This window comes from Lissotriton helveticus, chromosome 7 (genome assembly GCF_964261635.1).
Source record: "Lissotriton helveticus chromosome 7, aLisHel1.1, whole genome shotgun sequence".
In the NCBI taxonomy this organism is placed as follows: domain Eukaryota; kingdom Metazoa; phylum Chordata; class Amphibia; order Caudata; family Salamandridae; genus Lissotriton; species Lissotriton helveticus.
The window spans coordinates 279021304-279045587 of record NC_136068.1 but is presented as its reverse complement, the minus strand read 5'-3'; the positions used below and the strand labels follow the sequence as shown (position 1 = coordinate 279045587).

The 24284-nt window shown below is 40.7% G+C and overlaps 1 protein-coding gene across 1 annotated transcript in view; it reads left to right on the top strand.

Moving 5' to 3' along the window:
- LOC144766733 (protein-glutamine gamma-glutamyltransferase E-like) overlaps nucleotides 1-24284 on the top strand; it is a 238670-nt gene that overhangs the window by 199998 nt on the left and 14388 nt on the right. Inside the window, exon 11 of the mRNA XM_078650485.1 lies at nucleotides 2833-2966. Coding sequence (XP_078506611.1) covers nucleotides 2833-2966 — 134 coding nt within the window. The remainder of the gene's footprint in view (nucleotides 1-2832; nucleotides 2967-24284) is intronic.

Sequence of the window (24284 nt, the reverse complement as noted above, 5' to 3'; positions counted from 1 at the left end):
AGACTGAGAGACGAATGTGGTCACGTAGTGGCCGATCCAGGGGCCTGGATAGAGGTCCTGCCATTATGGTATAGACATTTCCAATACTGACCCAAAATCGCATCAAGTGAGTGGGCAAAGCAAGTGCGCTGCTATTCAACCCTTCCCTTAGGGTTTGGGGAGGTCCAACCTGAAAAATATTATGGTAAATAACGACACAGCACGTTTTACAGTGCACTTTACTAAATATATTGGTTAAACATAAAGGCTTTTGAGACTGATAAAATAGCAGATATAGATTCAAGTGCCATTTGATCCCAAATAAATAACATTTGCAATAATTGCCCCCAACTCAAAAGGAAATGGTTTTACATCAGTTTTACATATCTTTTGGGAAAGAAATCCACCAAATATCTACTACCCTTACCCAGATACCAACTTTCACTGAGTCTGTGATTTCAACCTCCAAATACCAACATATCAGTTATATGAAGCACTCACATAGGCTACTGCCTCAGATGGCAGACCTTAACACACATGCAAATGTTTGCAATTCCATGGAAGAGATGCCCATCAAATACAGATTGATGCCACCAAATGTTGGTCATGTTTGGCCTCACTATAAAATAACATTCCATAATAAACACCGGAGTAGCATCCTGTGTCAGGGCTGACTACAGAAGCAGGGAGTTAGGTGTTTGCCAGGAGCCTGTGGTTGACAGCCAACAGAGGCCAAGGTAACGGGATAAACAGGCACACACACACATATTTTACGCTTTTCCATGCACCTTGATCAGTCCCGGCCCACTGAGAAACTTAAGGGAAGTTAGGCAGTCCAAACCAATGTCCTCCTTTACTCTTCACTGCTTACACTGCTAGTCTCTGAGAGCCTAGATTTGTGGTATTACACCACAGGAAGTTTAACACTGTTGCCATCCATCTCCCATCACACATTGTCCAGGACCATCCTCAAACCTGATTCACTGGTACAATGGATTTGAACATTTCCTGGAAATGAGCAAGGATCAATGAGGCAGGTCTTAAAATTTCACTGATCAAAGGAAAATTGGGCAGATTTTGCAAGGCTAGTCACAATCAAGGGCTGAACATTTTTTTAGAAGGGGAGTGACCCCCTGGCGGTGTTATGTAGCCCGGTACGGCTCCCAGCGTTAAGAAAAGGCAAGCCCACCAACTAAATTGTAGACTTCAGTGTTTTCACAGAACAGAGACCCAGAGGTGATCCTGATTTAATGATCCATGTAAGTGTTTAACAAAATCCTCAAAATCTTACCCATGCTTTTACCCTTCTAGCCATTATCAGAAAAGCGGGCAAATAGCCCGATGCCTATATGTAAATTCTGATGTTAAAAACTTGAAAATGAAGCATTCTGGGACTTTTTAATGAATCCAGGGAGGAGTCTGTAATGTCAATCAAAGCTGTGGGACACAAAGGCTTATTAACCTTAGAAGAGAGCATTACACCCCCTAATATGTTTCTTCAAACCAATGTGCCAGCAACCAGAAGCACAGTTATCAAATGTAATGCTTTTCTCTTTATACTGTGGAATCATTTAATGGTGGCCCTGTTAAACTGGAGACTTGCAGAAAAAACTCTCCCCAAGACTGTGGCTCCACCATCTGTAAACCATCCACAATACCACGGCCTGTTATAATTATGTACATTTAGAGCATAACACCCCTTAATTCCTATTTTGGCCCTAAAGTGTCAAAGATTATTCATACTATATTGGTTATATCCTTTTCTTTAGTGGTCCGAGTATGGTGAATGGGCACCAGTGACACTCCAATGCACATATATTCAACTCATACATCCCTATTCACTTAATAAAATGTAGGATTCCTGTTTGTTATTTTACAGGCTAAGCATATGTACATGGGAAACGTGAAATGAAGGCTAGAACAATATTTCATTGCTTCCTCCACTGTTGTTGTGCAGTCCTAAGGTGACATCTCACAGTGAGTGACACAATAAATTAAACTCGTTTATGTCCGGAACAAATATAAGTTAGTTGTCAAAATCTTGAAACTTCTCTCCACACAAAGGTCCAATAAATGTAAACTTGCCAAATACTTTTTGAATTGTGAAATGTTTTCTTTTAGTGTTCCTGTTACTCTTCACCTATTGGGATGTTTGATTCACCGTGCAATTTTTTCAGTCTCAAAGGGTTGTTTTCCTTTGTTCACCCATCCTTCGCAAGTCTTAATATTCAGACTGGAACGTCTGTATTTTAGCAACATTCTTTTTTTATATTGTCTCCTTTTTCTTAAAGCAGTGTTATCAAATGAAAGTAGAGTTTTCAAAGGCATCATTAAATGAATCAGTAGCCCATGGTTTAAAAAGTAAAGTCACCATAACGTTATTTTAAATTCTGAAATCAGATGAGATCAGGTGCTTTCATGGCAGTACGAAATACGAAATAAACAATTGTCGTATGATTTTGAGGAGCAAATAAGTATTCTCAAAAATCATTAATTTTATATCTTTCTATGACCTACATATTTTTTCTCTTCACACTCACTGTCACCCATGAATAATTTCTGTGCATCTGTTTCTTAATGAATCTTATCTTTTCTTCCCTCAGTGCTTCAGTCTCACTCAGATCCCGTAGCCCCATCCTGCTCACTTATCAATAGCTCTACCTAATTATTTCCCCATTTCATTACCTTTCCCTTCACTTTTGCCTTCCTTTTTTCCTGTCCCATATTGTTTCTTTCAACTTTGTCCCCACCTTGCTTTCCCTATTCTCAGTTTCTCCCCACGTTTCATTCTGCTTTATTACGTTCGCTCTCCCTTTTTTCCTCTGTACTAAATCACTTTATCTTGTCGTGCAGGTGCTTGGTCCAGTTGTTGTGAACAAGCCTGGTAAAGGAGAAGTCACATTTTCCAACCCTCTCTCCGAGGAATTAACAGATGGCAAACTGACTATTGTGGGTGCCTCCTTGATAAACGCAGTACTAGAGATAATGTAAGTAGACAATGAACTATTCATGATGTAGGATGTTCTGCTTGTGTTTTAGCAAATGGCAATAACGTGACCTTGGTGTTCAGTGTCTCTTTAGAGAAAAATGCTCACTGTATTGGTAGTTTCAAACCTGTGAATGAGGAATAACCAAAGAAATAGGCTAGAGCACTCAAATGTCTGCAGGAATTTCGAACATTCCGAGCACTGGATATTTTCCACTATTATTTTACTGCTTAAGTGTGTGAAGTGAGGTACAGTTTACATTAAACAACCCATCATAATCCAGGTTATGAAAGAACTTCTCAGTTATGTCCTAATCTGAACTTTCAATATACTTGTGATGGGCGCCATAGTAGCATGAAACACACCAAGGGCCTCATTTATGAGAACTGACGCATCGCTGCGTGAAAGCAGCGATGCGTCACTCAGTGCGCACTCCTTGCGACATACCTGATGCGGCATATTTTAATGTATGACGCATCATGTCGCAAGGAGTTACAGATACGTCAGTCCCCTGTGAAAGGGCCTGCGTCAGTCTTACGCAGTGACGCAGTGAAATCACATAGATTTCACTGCGTCACTTCAGCGAGGCTTTTTGCGGGGGAACGCCCCCCCTGCATACATAATACCTGACGCAGGTATAATGTAGAGCAGGGGTTTACAAAGTGACACATCTGCTTAGATGCGTCACTTTGTAAATAGTGCGCAACAGGAGGCATGTTTTACGCCACTGATGCGTCACAAAAAGTAACGCATCGGAAGCGCAAAACTGACGCAAGGCCTCATAAATGAGGCCCCAAGTGTTTCCAAAAATGTATTTGCAAAATAAGCTTATTGCAGCATTTTACCTTTCCGTAAGAAAAATGCATTGGAAGAATGCTTGCAAAGAAACTTTAAACTTTAAAATAAATAGTGATATGCTCCTCAAAAACAGGCAACAGCCTCTGAATACCTCCTTCACTGACTTCATGTTTCACTAAATTGGTGATTTCTGGGCTAAGGGTATGTATGGGCTAGCCTTGGCAACAGTTACAACTACCTGTCCAAATCTGAAGAGGATGAGAGGAGGCTACTGCCACCTGGCTGCTGGATTACATCTATATGGAAAGAGATCCGCCTTCAAACATCTGTTAAATTTAGATTGCCAATGTGCAGCACCTCACTCCTTGACAAACCCTTGAAAAGGGAGCAATATTGTTAAAATATCAAGTCATAGGGCCTGATTTAGATTTTGGTGGATGAGTATCACAACGGTGATGGATATCCCATCTGCCAAAATATAACTCCCATTATGTCCTATGGGATTTATATTTCAGCGGACGGGATGTCCACCACCGTTATGACGGAGTAACCCATCCGCCAAAATCTAAATGAGACCCATATTTTTTGGGGGAATGAAGAAGAGTCCCTTGTTGCTTACTGCTGCAAAACATTGATTGGAGGCTATCAGGTCTGGACTGGCAGGAAAAACAACCCAGGCTCCCCTTGCTGCCCAGCCCCCCCCGGAGGAAGAGTCTTCACTCAGTGACTGCTAAACCGAGGAGGCGGGCTACAGGGAAATGGGTTTTCCTGCCATACTAAGTGTTGGACCCTGCCTCTCTCTTAAGTGTCAGGCATTGCTCGAGTTGCAGAGCAGTATTTTAGCAATTGCACGTTGGGCCCATACACTCAGTTGGGATGGGCCTGTCTGTTGGTTTCGAGAGAGTAGATTGTGTGGTTGTACTGCCTTGTTGCCTGGTGGCTCAGCGCCAACAAATTGGCAATGTATGACTTTCCACCACCCTAGGATCTAAATTAGGGTCAACTCTCCTACAATTAATATAGCCTTATAGCCCGCCGTAGCGGGCTATACTGGCTATTAAAGGCCCGCTGAATCGTTAAAGGCCCGAGCCGAAGGCGAGGGACTTTAACGAGACAGCGGGACTTTAATTGCCGGTATAGCCCTGCTACGAAGGGCTATAAGGCTATTAGAACATTCTGCCACTAGAGGGCAGAATGTTCTAACAAATTAAACAAAGGGTTCTCGAAGCTTGAGGGGATATAAATCCCCTCGAGCTTCGAGAAGCCTTTATAGAACATTGGAATGTTTCTCTGCGGGTCTTTACCGGCCCGTTGAAGCAGGGAGCACTCCATTGTCTGCAATGGAGCTCCCAACATTCCAATGTTCTAATAGTTATTATATACATTATTTCCATCTTACCTTTCTGTGCCTATGGACTTCTCTTGTACAGCCTCTATAAAGGCTAGCCTTGAGAATGCAGAAACGGGTACTTTGCCTCATTTGCTGAGAGCCACAACATGGACCCTCCCAGTGTAACATGAAGGCATCCTTGGACTTTGTCAACCAGCTCTCCTGGTAAAGGTAGATATACTTGTTCAAACTTTTAAGGTTAACTTCGGCTTGAGTCATGCACTATTCTGTGACCAAGTGGCGATAGTGTAGATAAATTCCTTGTATTTTCCCCAAAATAGGACGTATTTGATGTAGATAATCAATAGAAAGAAAATGTCATTTAAGTGTTCCTCCCGCACATTAGCATAGTGAAATTGTATTTCACCTTGAGAGTGTGGGTTGGCAGAAACCAAAATGGACGAGTCTTGAGGTACATTGTGCTGACTACATCTTATATGTTTGTGTCGGCCCAAAAAGAATCTGGTATCAAAAAGTGATGTGTACAAAAGATGTTTTCAAAAGATAAAATTCAAACTGTTATGACTAACTTGTGAAAAGGAATACATATTAATATTATTATTGAGTTAGTTGTTTCCTGAAGTCAGCAGTATCCACATTGCACCACCTCCCAAACTGTACTTCTTTCCTTTGAACCAACCCAGTTGACATTTACAGCTCACATACACAAGTGTTTCCTCTGGCATTCTAAAGCCATCATGATTAACACCACAAATTTGACTGTTTTGAATGCCTTGTTTTCCTTAAATTTTGAATGTTCACAGTCTCATTCTTGTGAAAAATATCATCACACATCATGTTTAGAGGCCACAGATTCTCATCACATAGTCGACCAGTGTTTTGTGAACACTGGAGAAGTTGCTAACTAGGGATGAGTATGAGAGGTACCCCTTAAACGGAAGTTAAGGGAAATAGGGTTAACCAACCGTAGATAAAGGAGAGATTCCCTTGAACTGGACTAAATAACACTAAGGCTAGAAAGTCAAAAACAATAACAAGATTCACGTGTATAAAAAGAATTCTTACAGTTTATTGGTAATACAAACATTTAAAATAGTGGACAGTTAAGAGACCACTCAACACTGATTAAAACAAAATAATGACAATAAAAGATACACTTAATATTCAATATTGACCAGCAAAACTGAAAGAAAAAGACAGAAAAAAAGTAAGACATTGGATTCGTACAATACTGGGTGTATATTCGTACTCTATTTTTGACACCTAAATTATGTATTCTATAATATAGTATATCAACAAAGATGTCCGAGTTGTGAATTATACTAAATGGTGCGTCGACGCGTTTCGGTGGTTTTCCACAATATTCTCCACCTTTGTCAAGACTACATATAGTATCTGTCGTCGTGTAGGGGTCAATAAAAGCACCCTTAGGGTTTGCTTTTTGGAAATTGTTGGGTATCAATTGTTATCCAAATCCGAATGTGGTATATCAGAGATATTTGCTAGCTTCATGCATCCATTTAATATCGTAAAGTCTGGCTAAGAGTAAAATCATCCTGGTGCTAGGACATTAAGCGTTGAATATGGGCATTCCGAAATACTTAGGCCCCATAAAGCGTTCAGTCTTCTTTTCTTGATCTATTAAAACCCAGAGGCGCCTGTGTCATGTCCTCGCGGAGTGAGCTTATGGTTCTCAATTCAAGCGCAGAGGACTGCCTACTTCTCTGGTTTTGTAAGGCCCGTTTGGTTAAAATGCCAGGGGTGCTTGCATCATGTTTGTGCGATGAAAAGGGGATATTTCCCTGATAAGAAGCAAGATACTGCCTTCTTCTCTGGTTACCTGCTAACTATGCATACATTCATTTTCCTATGAACTGCAGGAAATAGATGAAAGCCTCTACATTGTGCCATATCCTGGTGATTTTAGAAAGAATCATAACTTTGACGTAGAAGATGACAATAACATTTTCAATTTGCAAGGCAATTTTTAAAATATATTATGATTTGGTTTTGGCGCTCACAAAGCTATTCAGTTTCTGCAGCACAGACTTTGTAAGGGCCCTGGGCCCTTATGTTGCTGGACCTAAAGTTTGCATGTGACATCTCACATGGGTACTCCCTTTTCACGTGAGTTCTTTCAGGGTTCATAGGCTCCTTATCACAGGAGTTGTCTTACTGCAGCCTAGAAAAACATCCAAGTCATGTTCAAAGACATCAGCTGGCCTAGAAGCTGCTTTAAAAGAGGTTGAGAAAGACTTTTCCCATTAATAGCACTTTGAAAGAGTTCTGAGCGTCTTCACAGTAGCAGCCCTGTGTTGTAAAGAAGAATCGTGCCTTGTAAATATAAATATCTTCTTTATTAAAGCATTACCCGGTAAGAAGAATTAGCGGACGCAGCCGCTAGACAGCTCCTCTCACCAACAGTGCCAGACCAACCACCCAGTTCTAAACGGCCCAACAATGCAATGTTTAACTAATAACAAATTCAGTGCACATAACGCAAGTTGTACTCGAGCCAGATGAGCAAGGGAAAGATCTGGCTCAAGACACATCTCGAAACACAACACTTCTCCCCCCTTATAATAACACAAAATAAAACTATATACACAATAAAAAACTATATATAAACATTTGAAATTCTAAGCAATACACTAGGAATGTACATAAGTGATGTAATCATCAAATTTCTTTGGTTTGGTGCAAATGCGTTTAGATCATAGAGTGATATAATCCTTCTTCCCTTCTACAATAATGTCTTGCGAGGGCAAGTACTCAATGTTATCACATGCTCAGCACACAATACATTTTTCCCAAGGGAAGTCCCTGCTAAATCATTGGTGTTGTTAGATGTATCAGCGTCATCATCAATCCAATCATAACTCTTTTTTGTGGGTTGTGAAATGAAATTGCCTTTAAACGATGCAATTCTTTTTGCATTCCACACTTTACCATCACTCAATAGAGCAGAATTGCACAGAACTTTAATAACTTTGAGCGGTGAAGAATACTTACTCTCACCTTTTTGAACAATCCTACCTTTTTTCACTTTGACAATATCACCTACTTTTAAAGCAAAACTTTTCTTATTCTTGCTTAAATCCTCTTTCCAATGCTCCTGTTTATTTTCAAGAGATTTCTTACATCTTTGGCTGACCAATTAACATTCTCAGTGCAACTTAGCCAACCCATGCTATCCTTCGTACGGGGGGAAAGGCCTCTCATCAATTCAAAAGGTGAATACCCAGAAGAATCGCATTTTGTGATTCTATAGGCACAAACAGTTTTTTTTAACTCATCTTCCCAGTCTTTATTGTTGCTATTGCACAAGACAATAATTCCTTTTATAACTCTATTAAAGCGTTCAACGCTACCATTGCATTCTGGGTGATAAACTGAGGTGGTTCTGTGTGTAATACCAGAGTCAATTATGAATTTTTTAAACTGTTCTCCAACAAATTGTCCACCATTGTCTGAAACCAGATCTTTAGGGAGACCTTCTCTGCTAAAAACATCACCTAAGAATATCAAAACATTTTCTGAGTCAGCCTTCTCAACCACCTTATACTCTGGCCATTTAGACAATTCATTTAGACAATTCATGTCTTACCTCCCAGAACGAGTTTAAACTTTTGTCTAGATTATGTTTCATTGGCCACCCTTTTTTAACAAAGTGACAAACTTCTTGAATCTTGCGGTCAGTGGCTATATTTTCAATCCACTCTTTGTGAGTTACACTCTTAATTTCACAGTAAAAGATGCTAGCAACAAACTATTCATCCCACTCGTTTTCACAACTGTCAACAGCAGGAAGGGGACTCCTGCTTAGGAAATCTGCAATTTGATTGCGCACACCAGGTACGTACACCACATCATAAACAAAATCCAACAGTTGTGCCGAAAAGCGTGATATCCTGGTTGACACATTATCAAGACCAGAAGATGTAATAACCTTAGTTAATGGCTTGTGATCTGTTCTTAATGTAAGACATGTGCCCCAAATGAATTGTTTAAAATGTTTGAGACCCCCACAAACAGCCCAGTGCTTCTCTTTCTATAACCGAGTAATTTTCCTCAGTGGCGGTCAAAGCTCTAGAAGCGAAAGCCACCACACATTCTGAGCTATCCCTCTGCAATTTTGAAAGAACTGCCCCAAGTCCTTTCCCACTTGTGATGAAGCTTTTAAGCTTAGGGAAAAACCCTTTCAATGCTGGCGCAGTACAAATATCTTTTTTAATTCTTTCCATTCCTACCTGACCCTCATCAGACCACTGAAAACTGTTCCCTTTTTTCAACAATTGTCTGATACAGTACATCTTCTCAGCGAAATTAACAAACTTGGAGTAATATTCTGCAAGCCCTAAAAAGGATCTAACATCATCCTTATTTTGTGGGGTGGGAGCCTTGAGAATGACATCTACTAAATCAGATTTAGGACTGATGCCATGTCCATTGATTTCGTGGCCAAGATATGTCACACTTTTTTTTGCAATCTTGCATTTAGACTTTTCAGCAGTCAGGCCTTTTGTATCTAAAACTTGTAAAACCTTCTTCAACAGGCTATCATGTTCAACCTTGTGTTTGCCCATCACAAGACTATCATCCTGAAAGAATAATACATCCTTGATTCCTTTAAAAATGGTGAACATTATGCGCTGAAACATGGCAGCAGCAGATGCTAACCGAACGGTACCCTTTTGAACTGGAATAACCCAAATGGTGTTACAAACGCCGTTAAGTGTCTACTCTCTATGTGGAAAGGAACCTGGTGGTAGGCAGAAGTTAAATCGATAGTGGAGAACCATTCCATGTCCCTTGTGGAGGAGAGAAGTTCTGTTATTTTGGGCAAGGGAAAAACATCAATAAAAATATTTTTATTTAGCTCTCTGAGGTCCACACATAAACAAATGTTGCCATTGGCCTTTTGTGCGACCACCAATGGTGAGACCCAATCAGAGGAGTCTGTACTCTCAATTATGTTCCTATCCATAAGCTTGTTAATTTCATTTTGTACTTCATCCTTGACACCCAAGGGAATATTCCTCACTTTAAGGATGCGGGGTTTTGCACCATGTTTCAGGATAATTTTACGTGAGAATCCTTTTACATCCCCAACATTTCCAGAAAACACTTTGGGAAATTTCACATACATGTCATCACAATTGTCCTGCTCAATACATAGGACAGTATCTGGGCTGCTAGGATCAAGAAGTATGCCAAGGTCACCCTGATCCCACCAACCCAAAACACACGGTCCCACTTTTGAGACGTAAAGTTTACAAAAGGCAGATCTCCCTTTAAATTCAAATTTAAGTTTTTGAAAACCAACCAAATCAATGGGTTCACCAGTATAACTAACTGGGTGAACATCAGGTTTGTCTAAATTATGACCTATTTTTGAGCTAAACAGATCCTCCCATTTCTTTTTATTAATGATAGTGTATGGTGAGCCTGAATCTGCAGTTATTGTTACAATAATACCACCAACAGTGATATCACATACTGTTTTTTTCCTTATCTTGCCTTGGTTAGGTGATTCATCATCACTAATACAACATACAATGTCCTCAGAATTGTCTTCCTCATTGTCATCAGTTGCATCACACTCATCAACAATACACTTTACACTTTTACTATTCCTACAAACACGTGCAAAATGTCCAGACATCTTACAGTAGGCACATGTCTAGCAAGTGCCGGACATTTCCGGTCATTGGCGAGATGTGAAGTGCTACCACACCTTTAACCACATTGGATCTTGTATTGGTTTCTTTCATTTTACTTTTCTCTTTAAAGCTTGGTTTGTATTTGCTTTTTTCTGGGTTTTGTTGTTGAGTTGGAACTCTTAAAATTTTGATTACTTCCTCACTGTTGTCATTTTTGGTTTTGTTAATAACAGTTTTAGCACATCTAGAAGTTAATTCAGGTTTGGAAATGATGGCAGAAATCTCCTTTAAACTAGAGTCACCGTTGATCCATAGTTTATCCTGCACATTCTGATTATTGCAATGCATAACCAATTGATCCCGAATCAATTCTTCCTCAAAAGTGCCAAAATTACATGATAATGCAAGGCTTCTAAGTGAAGGTATATAATCTTCAATTTTTTATTGGCTTTCTGCTTCCTATGGTAAAAATTAAATCTGTGTACTGCCTTACATACAGTAGGTGCAAAATAAGCGTTAAGATCATCAATAGCACGTGTGAAAACATTTTCGTCACTTCCACCGCTGGTCTTTTTTTCAATTCTATTATAGACTCTTAATCCACCAGGACCAAGACAGAGTAGAAGTATTTTTCTTTTCCTTTCAGGAGTTAATTCTTTACTTTCAAAGGTTTCCAAGTAATTGACTAGATTATCTCTCCACTCCTCCCATCTCTGACTTGATATCTCTCTATCTTTAATCATAAATGCCTTGGGGGCAGGTAAGTTCATAGTAGTAGTGGTCATAATGTAGTCTGTGGAAATGAAGCTAATAACTGTGTATACAATAATATCACACAACTTGACCTAGGTTAGCAAGACTAAACCAACAGAGAAAAAAAAAAAGAATGAAATTAAATTATGGGATGTCATGTATCCATCACATCTAATATAATGCGCCTCAAAATGTAATTATATATGTATACACACGTATACTTAAAAGTACCTTTAAACTCGTAGGAAGAACAGTGTATGTGTCGCGGATGGATAGACCTCCGTAACACACAAATGAGGAAAAGCACTGAAAATGCTGCGAAATGTGTTTTTCCTTTTAATTAATTACTTAAAGTAGATCGTTATTGCCACCGAAAAGATGTTGTTGCTTCAGTTCCATTTGCGTGATATGTCTTTAAATCCGTGGAAACCAAGTGCTAAACAAAATGGAGCCACGTACAATGACACCGCGTAATCTCGCGATGACGTAATGACAAGCCTCTTCAATTCTCGCTACGACGTGATGACCAGCCTCTTTAACATAGTGTGCAGTAGAACTCTGAGATTTTCACAGGAAGCGCCTCCTAAAGGTCGTCTCCGCACGAGTTTCACTTCGCATAGGTAATTAAGGAAAATGCAATCTTCTTTTACAATGCAAATTCAATGCGTAGCACACTTCCAATAATCATTCAGATAACAGGTGCGACAGTGTCAAACAGCACCGAACATATGAACTTTCATGTCTGAATTACGGTGGAAGTAATAAGATCGTAGCAGTATCACAAAATACTTTCCAGAAGGAAGGATTAATTTATATTTCCAACAGTAAAAGTCTCAATAACACAATGCTCCGTGTTATAATATAAGCAGTGAAATTTCAGTAACACCCCGTGTTAAATAATCAGCAAGCCGAGATCACATAAGCATTAAATTATCAGCGATCCGAGTTACAATAACATTGTGACTTACATCGCCTGAGCTGTCTCCGAAATCCTGGTATTTAAAAATCAATTCTAAATATTTACGAATGCACAAATAAATTATTTCACTGCCGAATGCGTAGGTTCTTCCTCGGGTTATGCTTCCATCGTCGCCATTGTTATAAAGAAGAATCGCGCCTTGTAAATATAAATATCTTCTTTATTAAAGCATAACCCGGTAAGTAGAATTAGCGGACGCAGCCGCTAGACAGCTCCTCTCACCAACAGTGCCAGACCAACCAGCCAGTTCTAAATGGCCCAACAATGCAATGTTTGACTAATACCAAATTCGGTGCACATAACGCAAGTTGTACTCGAGCCAGATCTCGAGCAAGGGAAAGATCTGTCTCGAGACACATCTCGAGACACAACACCTTGCACCCCCAAACAACACAGACTTCTTACAGCACACAATTATTCAATTATTTCAGAAATTGACCAAAAATCTAAAGAATTTACAAGCAATTGACATAATCTGCGTAGGTAATTTGATACTGTCATCTGCATAGTTTTCCTCCAATTTTTAACATGTATTAGGCAGCTATGTAACTTCAAACTTTTCGACTTCCTGTTTTGGGGCTTCAAATTAAGTTCTTGGTCTTACAGTGAAAGAAAATATATTTGGAAGGGACAAGAGAGGCAGAAGAAAATGTATAGAGGATTCATAATTTTAGTCTTTAGACAGTAATTCTATCACTAAACTTAGGCCAAGTTAATAGGTGCCGTTTTCATAACTGGGCCATTTTATGGAAATTCCAGATTTTGTCCCCAAATATCAGTTAGTCATTCAGAGGCTTCTCCTCGACTATGGTGGAGGAGCGTCACCCCACTGCTTTTAAGAAGTGTAAACATGAGAGAAACATAAAAGGATAACTTTAAATTATTATCATTTTATGCTTCCTGACGTGTCCTACTGCTTTGCGACGGGCGGGTGGACAGGGTTGCTCTGCTCTCAGATTAGGGCAGGGGAGGAGTGGTTTGCCCACTCCAAAGTGCGCACTGACTATTTGGTCGGCCCTCTTGGGCCACCCAAATCAGACATGCGCACCTCCCTGTTCTCAATGCAGGCTGCATTACAGCCAGCATGGAAAACATGCCCACCCCTCGGCTAAGCGTTGTGTCACGGCGCTCAGATAAATCACAATGCTGCCATTGCAGTGTTGTGATTGGCTTAGGGGAGGGAGCCTGGCTGTCTGCTTTCTGTTCCTTTTAGAGGCAGGAGAGCATGAGAGCAGTAGCAGAGAAGACTCTGGACCCGTCAAGGTAAGTTTAACTTTTATTTTATTTCGCCCCTGCGGGACACCACCCACAACCCCCACATCCCCTCTTTGGAATGCCACATCCGCTCCCCCACCCGCGAGATATGGCGACCGCCGCTGTAGTCATTTATAGTTAATAAACTAATTGTCTGAGAAACAAAAGCATATTTTGGTTTGAAACTACATATTCTGTCCCTCAACACAAATTTTTTTCGGTCAGTAAATGTGGTCCCTCTAACATAGGGGCCGATTAGGATGGCGGACGGAAAGCATCCAGACTGCCAGTCTCGCGGGAAATGACCGTCCAACTGCACCGTGGGGAAACTGGCGGTGCTATTAGGATTCCCCTCCAGCAAAACCCGACCGCGGCAGACGGAAGTCTCCATAGACCGCCTGCCGCGGACGGAACCATAAAAAAACCGACCGCCGCGGACGGAGTGGCCGCGGTAACAGGCTCAACCGCTGACAGTGCAGCGGAGTGACCGGCCGCACGATTAGGATAACACCACCAGGGCAACGTAAAGAATCACCCTCCACGACCGTAGCGGAAAAGAACATCGACAAATGTAGGTATCAGCGGAAGGGCCAAAGCTAATCCACCGCGGCGGTCAGACCGCAAAAAAAATGGCGGCAGCAAGGTACCATGCAATCCAGCAAATCAGGACCCAAACCTACCATGAACACACCCCTCCCCCAATAACCCACATCAAAAACACACCCCCATGGGGATGTATGACGTTACAACGCATACTTTTACAACGCCGAGACCCCATTCTGGTATTTGCGCGCTTTATAAATAACATTAACATTACAACGCATTTTTTACAACGCAACATCCATTACAACGCATTCCATTACAACGCATGCCATTACAACAAATTTTAAAAACTACCTTTACAACGCATTCCATTACAACGCATACTACCTTTACAAAGCATACCATTACAACGCATACCATTACATTGCATGTATGGTAAGTATTGGATAGTGTAGTGGTAAACATTACTATTCTAACTCCAGTGGGGTGCAACAGTAGGGTAAGTATTGGATAGTGTAGGGGTAAAAATTACTATTCTAACTCCAAGGGGTGCAACAGTAGGGTAAGTGTTGGATAGTGTAGGGGTAAAAATTACTATTCTAACTCCAGGGGGTGCAACAGTAGGGGAAGTGTTGGATAGTGTAAGGGTACTATGCTTTGTGATGGTATGCATTGTAATGGTATGCGTTGTAATGACTGCGTTGTAATGACATGCGTTGTAGTGGTATGCGTTGTAGTGTCCTGCGTTGTAATGGTTGCGTTGTAATGGCATGCAATGTAATGGATCTTGCGTTGTAAAAGTTTAGTTGTAATGGTAGTGCGTTGTAAAAGTTGCGTTGTAAAGGTTGTTTCTCCCCCATGGTGGAAAACCTGACAGGCAAGGGTCCACACCCACAACATACCTGACTGCAAGATACCATTGGGACACAGCCACAAAGAAGAAAATAAAAGAAACCCCTCCCATCCCCACAATCCTTTGCATCACAGGAGAACTGATAGGAAGAGGCACACAGCAGAGCACAGCACCACATACACCAATAGCCACACAACAACCTGCGCATCAACACAACACCATCCACCAACCTCACCATCTACCACAACACCATCCCAAAAAACCACACACCTGCACCCGCAACACCCTGCACAGCACACACCATGGCCCACAAGAAACAGCCTAAATTCACAGAGAGTGAGCTGAAAGTCATGTTGGATGAGATTATACGTGTAGAACCCAACCTGTTTGGAACCCTTGTACAACAGACCACACTGGCCAACAAAACCAGAATGTGGGAAAGGATAGTCACCAGAGTGAACGCATAAGGGACCGTGCCACAGGAACAGGGGTGTAGGGCTGGGTCCATGGTGGTCGGGTCCGTTGTGGTGCTTCCGCCGTCTATGAGATGGAGGTGTTTCCGCTGCGGTGTTCTTGTTTGTTTGTGACATCATAATATTGCGGACAGTCGGGACGTCTTTCCACACAGCAGTGAGCCTGGATTGGCTCCGTCCGCCATGGTGTCTGGTGTGTTCCCGCGGCGGTTCACGTTTTTACGTGGCAGACGGTAAATGTGGCCATTCCCCTTCCTAATATGGAGGACGGAAGGCCTGCAGCTGGCGGACGATGAGGTGCATTTTCCGCTGCCTCCAGCCCAGCGGTCATGCATCCATCCGCCATCCTAATCGGACCCTTAATTTGCAACTGTTTTGAGTAACTTTAACTTTGCTTTAAAATTGCAGTTTGTGTTTTTTTGGTAAACTAAAATGCAATCTTGCCAACACACCAGCTGTATTTGTTGTGGAAAACACATTGTTCAATTTTAGGAAAAACAACTTTTTTTTATTCTGCTACCTGTAATTTCCTGGAAATACCTACATTCTATTGTCAAGTAACAGTGTTTCATTTGTAGAAAATAATGTTTTTCCCCTCAAATTATTCACCAACAATCAAATATTTGTATTCGAATTTAACTTTTTATTAATAGTGAAAACTAATTTCCATAAGTATTCATCTTGTCATTTTCTGATATTATACTACATGTGTCCTTAACGTTTCTAGTTTAAACAATACGTCTGGCTGCACATTTTGTGAGTAACAAAAGTGTATTATGCTTTGAAAATACACATTTGTATCTTTAATAAATTTAGTAACCATAACGTCTTCTACAAGGGACTGATGGTGCTCGCAGGAGATTTTAACGTAGTCATGAACCCAGAGTGGGACACCTCCGGGCCCCCACCTCACATAGGAGCTTGAACACCAAGACACTCAGGGACTGGGTCACACAGTTGGGCTTATGTGATGTCTGTCCAGTTTGGAATTCCTGTCTTCGACAATTTACGCACACCTCGGCTGCCCATCGCACAAGTGCCTGCATTGACTATCTGTTTATGTGCGCTCCTGACTGTCGCTCGGGTGCAGGCATGCATGTACTTGTCCGGGGAATTTCGGACCACATGCCCCTGCTCCTAGATCTTGGTGGATCTGTGGGTGTCTGTGAAGACATGTGGTAGTTCAACACCTAGCTTCTGCAGCAAAAATAATGCAAAAAGGTGATTGGGTTGGAACTAGATAGGTACTTCCAAACCAGCAAGGACTCGTTCTCTCACCCGGGCACATTATGGGCTGCAAGCAAGGCGATGATCAAAGGCTTCACCATGGGGTATGTTAAACGTACTTATCAATCCAGAGACAAACTCCTCTCCCGTCTGGAGGCCCATGCTGTTCAACTGGTGAGGCAGCAGTGGTGCAACACTTCACCAGTTGGACCTAGTACGGGAGGACATTTTTGATGTCTCCCTTAATGCAGCCAGGCAATGGTGGAGGTCCTCCAATGCCCAGGTGTACAGCTGGGGCGACAAGCCTGTCAAACTTAATTATGCGCTCGCGTCCCGCCCCCTACTCAACTGCATAATTCCTGAAAATATTAGACTCTGATTGCAATACCCAGCATATCTCGGGGGCGATTGCACAGCTATTTGCAGATTATTATGCCCACTTTACTCCAGGCAGCCGAATAGAATGGCAGATACTGGCGTCTCCTTCTTGAGAGACGTGCCACTCTCTCGGCTGTCTGGGGAGGAGAGTTAATCGCTTGACCAGTCGCTCTCTTAGGGCGAGATAAATGTGGCCTTGATGGCCTTAGCCACGGTTAAGACCCCAGGACTGGACGGATACCCAGCAGAATATTATTTGATATCTAGAGAGGTTCTAGTGCCCCATCTTAAGGCGCTTTACCCTGAAGCAATAGAAATAGAGATGTGGCAACAATTGTAGTCATCCCCAAATCAGACCCTCTTTCCAACTGATACTTGGAAGTCAAACTATTTGCCACAGTCATTGCCATTAATCTTATAGGAGTAGTCGCGACCCGCATACATCCTGACCAGTATTGATTCAGGCCCCACAGAAGCACGAGGCATTGCCTGTGTCGCTTGCATGGCGCTGGCCCACTGTCATCTCCCATCCCCATATGTGGCCCTACTGCTGGTCAACTTTGAAAAGGCCTACGATACTTTGGATTGGAGCTATCTGGAGGCCTTGTTAATCCACGCAAGACTTAGTCCCTATTTAAGAGGACTAGTAAAGGTGCTCTACTCCAATCCATGTGTATTGGTTAACGGAGTCCTGTCAGGTGAATTCTGCATCGGTAGGAGGACGAGGCAGGGTTGCCCACTCTTCCCTGTGCTCTTTGCCCTCGCTATAGAGCCCCTAGCTCATCTCATCAGAAGTGATGATCAATTTTGAGATTGGTGATGGAAAAAGTCTCATGTGGAACGCATAGCCCTCTATGCTGATGATGTGCTCCTTTACATAACCTACCTGGCCCGCTCAGGCCCGATGCCTGCAAATCCTGAGGCTCTTTGGGGAGGCTTATAGTCTGAGACTTAACCCAAACAAGTCTGAATTCATCCCCTCAATCCCTCCCGAGAATCTGTGGATTTACAAATGAACATACCTATCCCGCAGCTCAGTTTTTGCTATCTGGGGATTTGGGTGGCACTGCACCCAGAACTCACCTGGCCCCTTCATCTTACCCCACTACTTACAAAGATCAGAGATGATCTTCAGAATTGGCTATCACTCCCGCTAAACCCGATGGGGAACATTGCATTGTATAAGATGATGATAGTCCCATGTTTTCTTTATGTATTGCAGAATATTCCACTCCGCATCTCGAAGCAATGGTTCAATTCTCTAGATAAAACGGCGACTGCTTTACTCTGGGGCAATTCATGATTGAGAGTGGCTCTGGTCCACTATCAAAAAGCACCATATGATGGTGGGCTGGGAATGAACAATCTCTTCCTCTACTACCTAGCCATGTGTCTACTGGTGAATAATGACCTGGGATTCCCACAGATCCAAGGGATGTTGTACAGTACACCGGTGACCCACACCATGCGGAGCATCACCAGGTCACTCATTCTGGCATGGCAATTCATGCTTCATCATATTCGTTGGGAAGCCAGAGTCACACTGAAAACACCTCTGTGGCAGGGCACATGGTTGAGGGAGGTAGCCATTTTGAAGGGGTTCCAAAAGTGGGACCTTATCTGTATTACTCAGGTAGGTGACTTATGGAAAGGGGTCAAATCTGCACATTCCAGGAGTTAAAGAACACACACTCCCTCTGCAACATACAATTCTATAAATACCTCCAACTCCGACATGCCCTCGTGACACACATCCCTAGTGAAGCAACTCCCCCTGGAAGCAAAACTGCTCATTGGGGAGGTGCGTAAAGGGTGTATATCCAGATTTACAAAATGCGTATTATTATGCCCCTGCCACCCTAGACCATTTGAGAACATGATGGGAGGGTTGGCTGGAACCCATGGATGATGTAGATTGGAGCTAAGCCCTTATGGCCCCCGAATATTCTCAACCTCAGCCCGGCTGAGACACATCCAGTTCTACTACCTACATTGCGCATAACTGACCCCCACTAAGCTATACCGAGCAGGCTGTCTACCATCCACAAGATGAGCTTGTTGTCTGGAAGAATCTGCATACTTGTATCAAATTACCTGGTTTTGCTTTGTCATTTTAAGGTACTGGGCGAGGGTAGCGAGCCAACTGGGTGAGGTCTTGTGTGGGAAGTTCCACTCACACCCAAAGTGCTAGGGTTGGGGATTTTGGAGGGTACTGGGAGCACAAGAGCAGACAAAGCATTCCTGGGTACGGAAGAGGAGACTGGACTGGTGTGCCATACAAGAACAACTGGTGTATGAGGCCAAGGGTTGCCCATCAAAATTCCAAAATGTATAGAGTAAATGGAAGGGATTGGTAGAGTGAAAAAGTGGGAGAGCAGGAGGATCTGTGATCCAAATCTTATTACAAATGTAGATTGTTTCTGTGACTGTATATGGGAGGGCAGTCCGGTAATGTAGATGTATGCAACAATAATGTGAGAGGTGTGGTGGTCTTATGCTATCATGTTACATGTTCCTTTTGAAAACTAATAACATTTACTGTACTGTTGTTTTAAATCTCATTGCCTTTGCTTTAAAATACAACTTTTAGGGTTTGTTTGGGAAAGAAACTATAATTCTAGCTAAACATCAGCATGTATTTCTTTGTGAAAAATACATTGTTTTGCATGTAAAGATCAGCTTTTCAATTTGAGTAAAAACTACTTTTTTCTTCATTCTATCTGCAATTTTTTCGAAACACTTTAATTCATTTGTTAATTACTAGAGTTTTATTTTTTGTAAATCTTTTTTCTACAACTATTTTCTTGAAATGGACTCTAATATGTAATCAAATATGTTGTTCGCTAATGATAAAAACATTGTTTGTACCAAAATGTAACTTTTCATTATTAGTAAAAATCTAATTTCCATAAACATTCACCTTTTCTGACTATAAAACAGTCTCATTCATGGCGTTTCTGGTGCATAAAATATGTCTGGCTGCAAATTTAGTATTGGGTGAGAGTGTACAGCACAGAACACTGCTATCTGTGTGTAGAAAAGGCTGCTTTATTGGATTAGGCGCACAATATAAACATAACATTACTTAGGCCAATTGCTTTACAAAACTATTTGCCCCACTATACATAAATAACAACTATTGTTTGTCCTACACCCACCCGTAAATGTCTCCCCACACTTCATCAACTCAACTATATCTCACTGCTGTCTTCTACATCATAAACTAACTAAATGTCTTTGTACTTAAACTGTAACTTCTTAACTCCCTGCTTTCTGTAAGTACACATTTACCCCCCACACCCTCTTTCAAACTAGATCACCCACCCCAAAAACAATAAAACACATTAAAACCATTTGAGCTTTACTCAAATCACTGTCTAGCACCTGTCCAATAGTGACAACCTACCAGCTATCCCACTATGCACCAGATTCAACTGCGCTTGCCCCAGAGTTTACACCCTTCCTACACAAAACAGGGGGATGGCCGGGCAGAATTAAGTGTAACCCTGCCTACACAATACCAGCCATCATGTTGATAACTCATAAAATGGTGGATGGAAGCAAAAACATATATAGAGCCTCATCACCCACCCTACTAGCTATAGCCCAATCTGCTTGGAGTCACTGCTTTGCACCACGCCCAAAAGCTCCCAAGATACGACCTCCCATGTCGTCTGCCCCCAAAGCCTCTATTATATTTTAATCAAGAACTCTCACCTCCAGCTGACTCACATACATAAACATTTACCCAAGTAACACCATCAAATGCAAGGAACAGCTTCATCCCCACATGTCAGCGCATTGCCCCACATTATCTTGTCTCTCCCTGAGATGTCCACAATGTTCCAGATATTGCCACTGTGTTCCAGTGAAGTCCATATGTCTTAGAGAAGGCCCCAATAAACCCTAGGGATGTTCACAATATGTCAAGAATGGTCATTAGATTGTAGGAATGTTCACAAGATTCTTGCCATGGATCACTGAAATAATATCGACTACCAAAATATCGACTACCCAAAATATCGAGGAAAAAATATCTACAACCAAAATATCGAGTTTGTATGTACAAACAGGTAAGTACAAAAATATCGAGTACAAAATATCGTTTACAAAAATATAGTTGTAAAAAATATCGACTTTAATAAAAACAATGTTTAATTACATTAATATAAAAAATTAATTACTAAAATATAATTAACAATACCTAAATTAACTTTTAATAATTAAATAATTAATGAAAGTAAAAAAATAATATTTTTTTAATCATATTTCTTAAAATATATATATATATAGTAACAAAATTTAATTAAATAATAGCCAATATTATTAACGTACAAATACAAAAGAGTAAAAATTACTATTCCCACTGCAAAGAGTGCAACAGTGGATATATGACGTTACAACGGAACTTTTACAACGCACTACCATTACAACGTAAGTATTGGTAAGTATATAATAATTCTTTTTAAATTAAATTATTTAAAATTATTTAAATATAATTTAATTTAATTTCATTTCATTAAATTAAAATAATGTAAATTTAATTTTACTTTATTTTTACACTGTACCCCTGTACCCCAAAACTGACCCTGAACCCTAAAAAAACCCTTTACCCAAAAACCCAAAACTGACCCTGAACCCTAAAAATACCCCTTTACCCAAAAACTAAAAACTGACCCTCAACCCTAAAAATACCCCTTTACCCAAAAACTAAAAACTGACCCTGAACCCTAAAAATACCCCTTTACCCAAAAACTAAAAACTGACCCTGAACCCTAAAAATACCCCTTTACCCAAAAACTAACCCTGAACCCTAAAAATACCCCTTTACCCAAAAACTACAAACTGACCCTGAACCCTAAAAATACCCCTTTACCCAAAAACTAAAAACTGACCCTCAACCCTAAAAATACCCCTTTACCCAAAAACTGACCCTGAACCCTAAAAATACCCCTTTACCCAAAAACTAAAAACTGACCCTGAACCCTAAAAATACCCCTTTACCCATAAACTAAAAACTGACCCTCAACCCTAAAAATACCCCTTTACCCAAAAACTAAAAACTAACCCTGAACCCTAAAAATACCCCTTTACCCAAAAACTAAAAACTGACCCTGAACCCTAAAAATACCCCTTTCATTTAACATAATTAGCAATTAATCAATTAAATTAAAATAATTACCAATTACATTTTAATTAATTAACAAATATTATTTAATTACCAATTAATTAAATATTACTACCAATTAATACATTTACATATTTAATAAATAATAATTAAATTACTTCCCACCCTATTCCCCTATAAACCCACAACCCGCTACAGGAAATACATTATTTTAATTTACATAATTAGCAATTAATAAATTAAATTAAATTAATTACCAATTAAATTTTAAATAATTAACATATATTATTTAATTACCAATTAAAATATATTATTTAATTACCAATACCATATATTATTTAATTACCAATTAATTAATGTATTATTTAATTACCAATTAATTAATTATTACTACCAATTAATTAATTTACATATTCAATTAATTATAATTAAATTACTTCCCACCCTATTCCCCTATAAACCCACAACCCGCTACAGAATAAAATGCCACAATAATTTAAAAAAAATCATTAATTATAAATAATTATAACATAAAATGACACTTTTCACACATATTATAACATAAAAACACTATAAATAATTACATATTATATAAAAAACAATATTTTTTACTTTCGATATTATTTACAGTCGATATTACTTCACTTACCTTAAAAACGATATTTTGGCTGTCGATATTCTGTCCTGTCGATATTTTCTCCAAACGATATTTAAAACTCGATATTCTGTCCAAACGATATTTTGGAGTCGATATTATGTCTGTGTACCTCTTGCCATATCGACCAGATACCAGAAATTGTCATAATATTTGACCATTACATACACAGATACCACTTTATTCCTAGAGTACTCAACATATTCCATGCACTCTACGGAAGAGATGCACGGCATATGAGAGGCTGTCCTGCCAAGTCTGAGGAAGCCAGGAATGGCCTCCAGATGCTATAAGTGGACTTCAGAGGCATAGGATATTCACCAAATCCCTAAGCACTCTCAAACTCAGGCCTCTAAACACAAAAAAGCAGAAATATGAACTCAAAGATATACCAGAAACGCACACACAGACCCATTTACTTGGATATACACCCATGCTCAGACACACATTGCAGAGAAAGACTCACAGAGACTGACAAAAGTACACACACACACACACACACACACACACACACACACATATATATATACATTATGCAAGTTGACACACACATACATACACATACAAGATTGCTTCCCATCACCTTCACCCAGTAACTCCTATAGTAAGCAAACACTGCATTTCTGCAACACTATTTCACAACTCCTAAGCATGGAAGTGTGATGTATTCCTATAGGTTCTGTATCGATCCCCCTATTCCTGACCCTATTCTGGTTAACAAGTTAACTAGCAGCCATCCCATGAGGCAGAAAACCCCCACGATGCAGGAACCGTTATCTGATAAAGCCACACTACGGCACAGGAACGTGTTATCTGATTAGGTCATAACGCTTGCCATCTAATTAGACAAGCGATATTCCTCCAGCCCCTGATAAGGCATACGGAGTTCTCAAAACAAATCAAACCTATGACAGACCTGGGAAAAACCCTGCGGCCATTGTTTTGATTTCACCGAGAACTTCAGCAAAAGAATGTGCTAACGACCAGGTCGTATGACATCCTTATTGACGTAGCTATGTCCATCCTTACGTCAATCTCGGCACCTTAAAGGTATAAATATTACCGATATTGCCCTATGCAAACACACGCGGTGGTGACGAGATCGGAGCAGCCAGACTTGCCGAAGCCCAGAGCAGAGCAGACCCCGCTGGCGCAGCCCCGCCTTCCTGACGCGCTGAAAACGAGACGCTGCTTTCTCCTGCCGAGAAATCCAGCTCCGGCGCTTCCGGGTAGCCCTCGCAGGCAGCCTGGAATATCGAGACC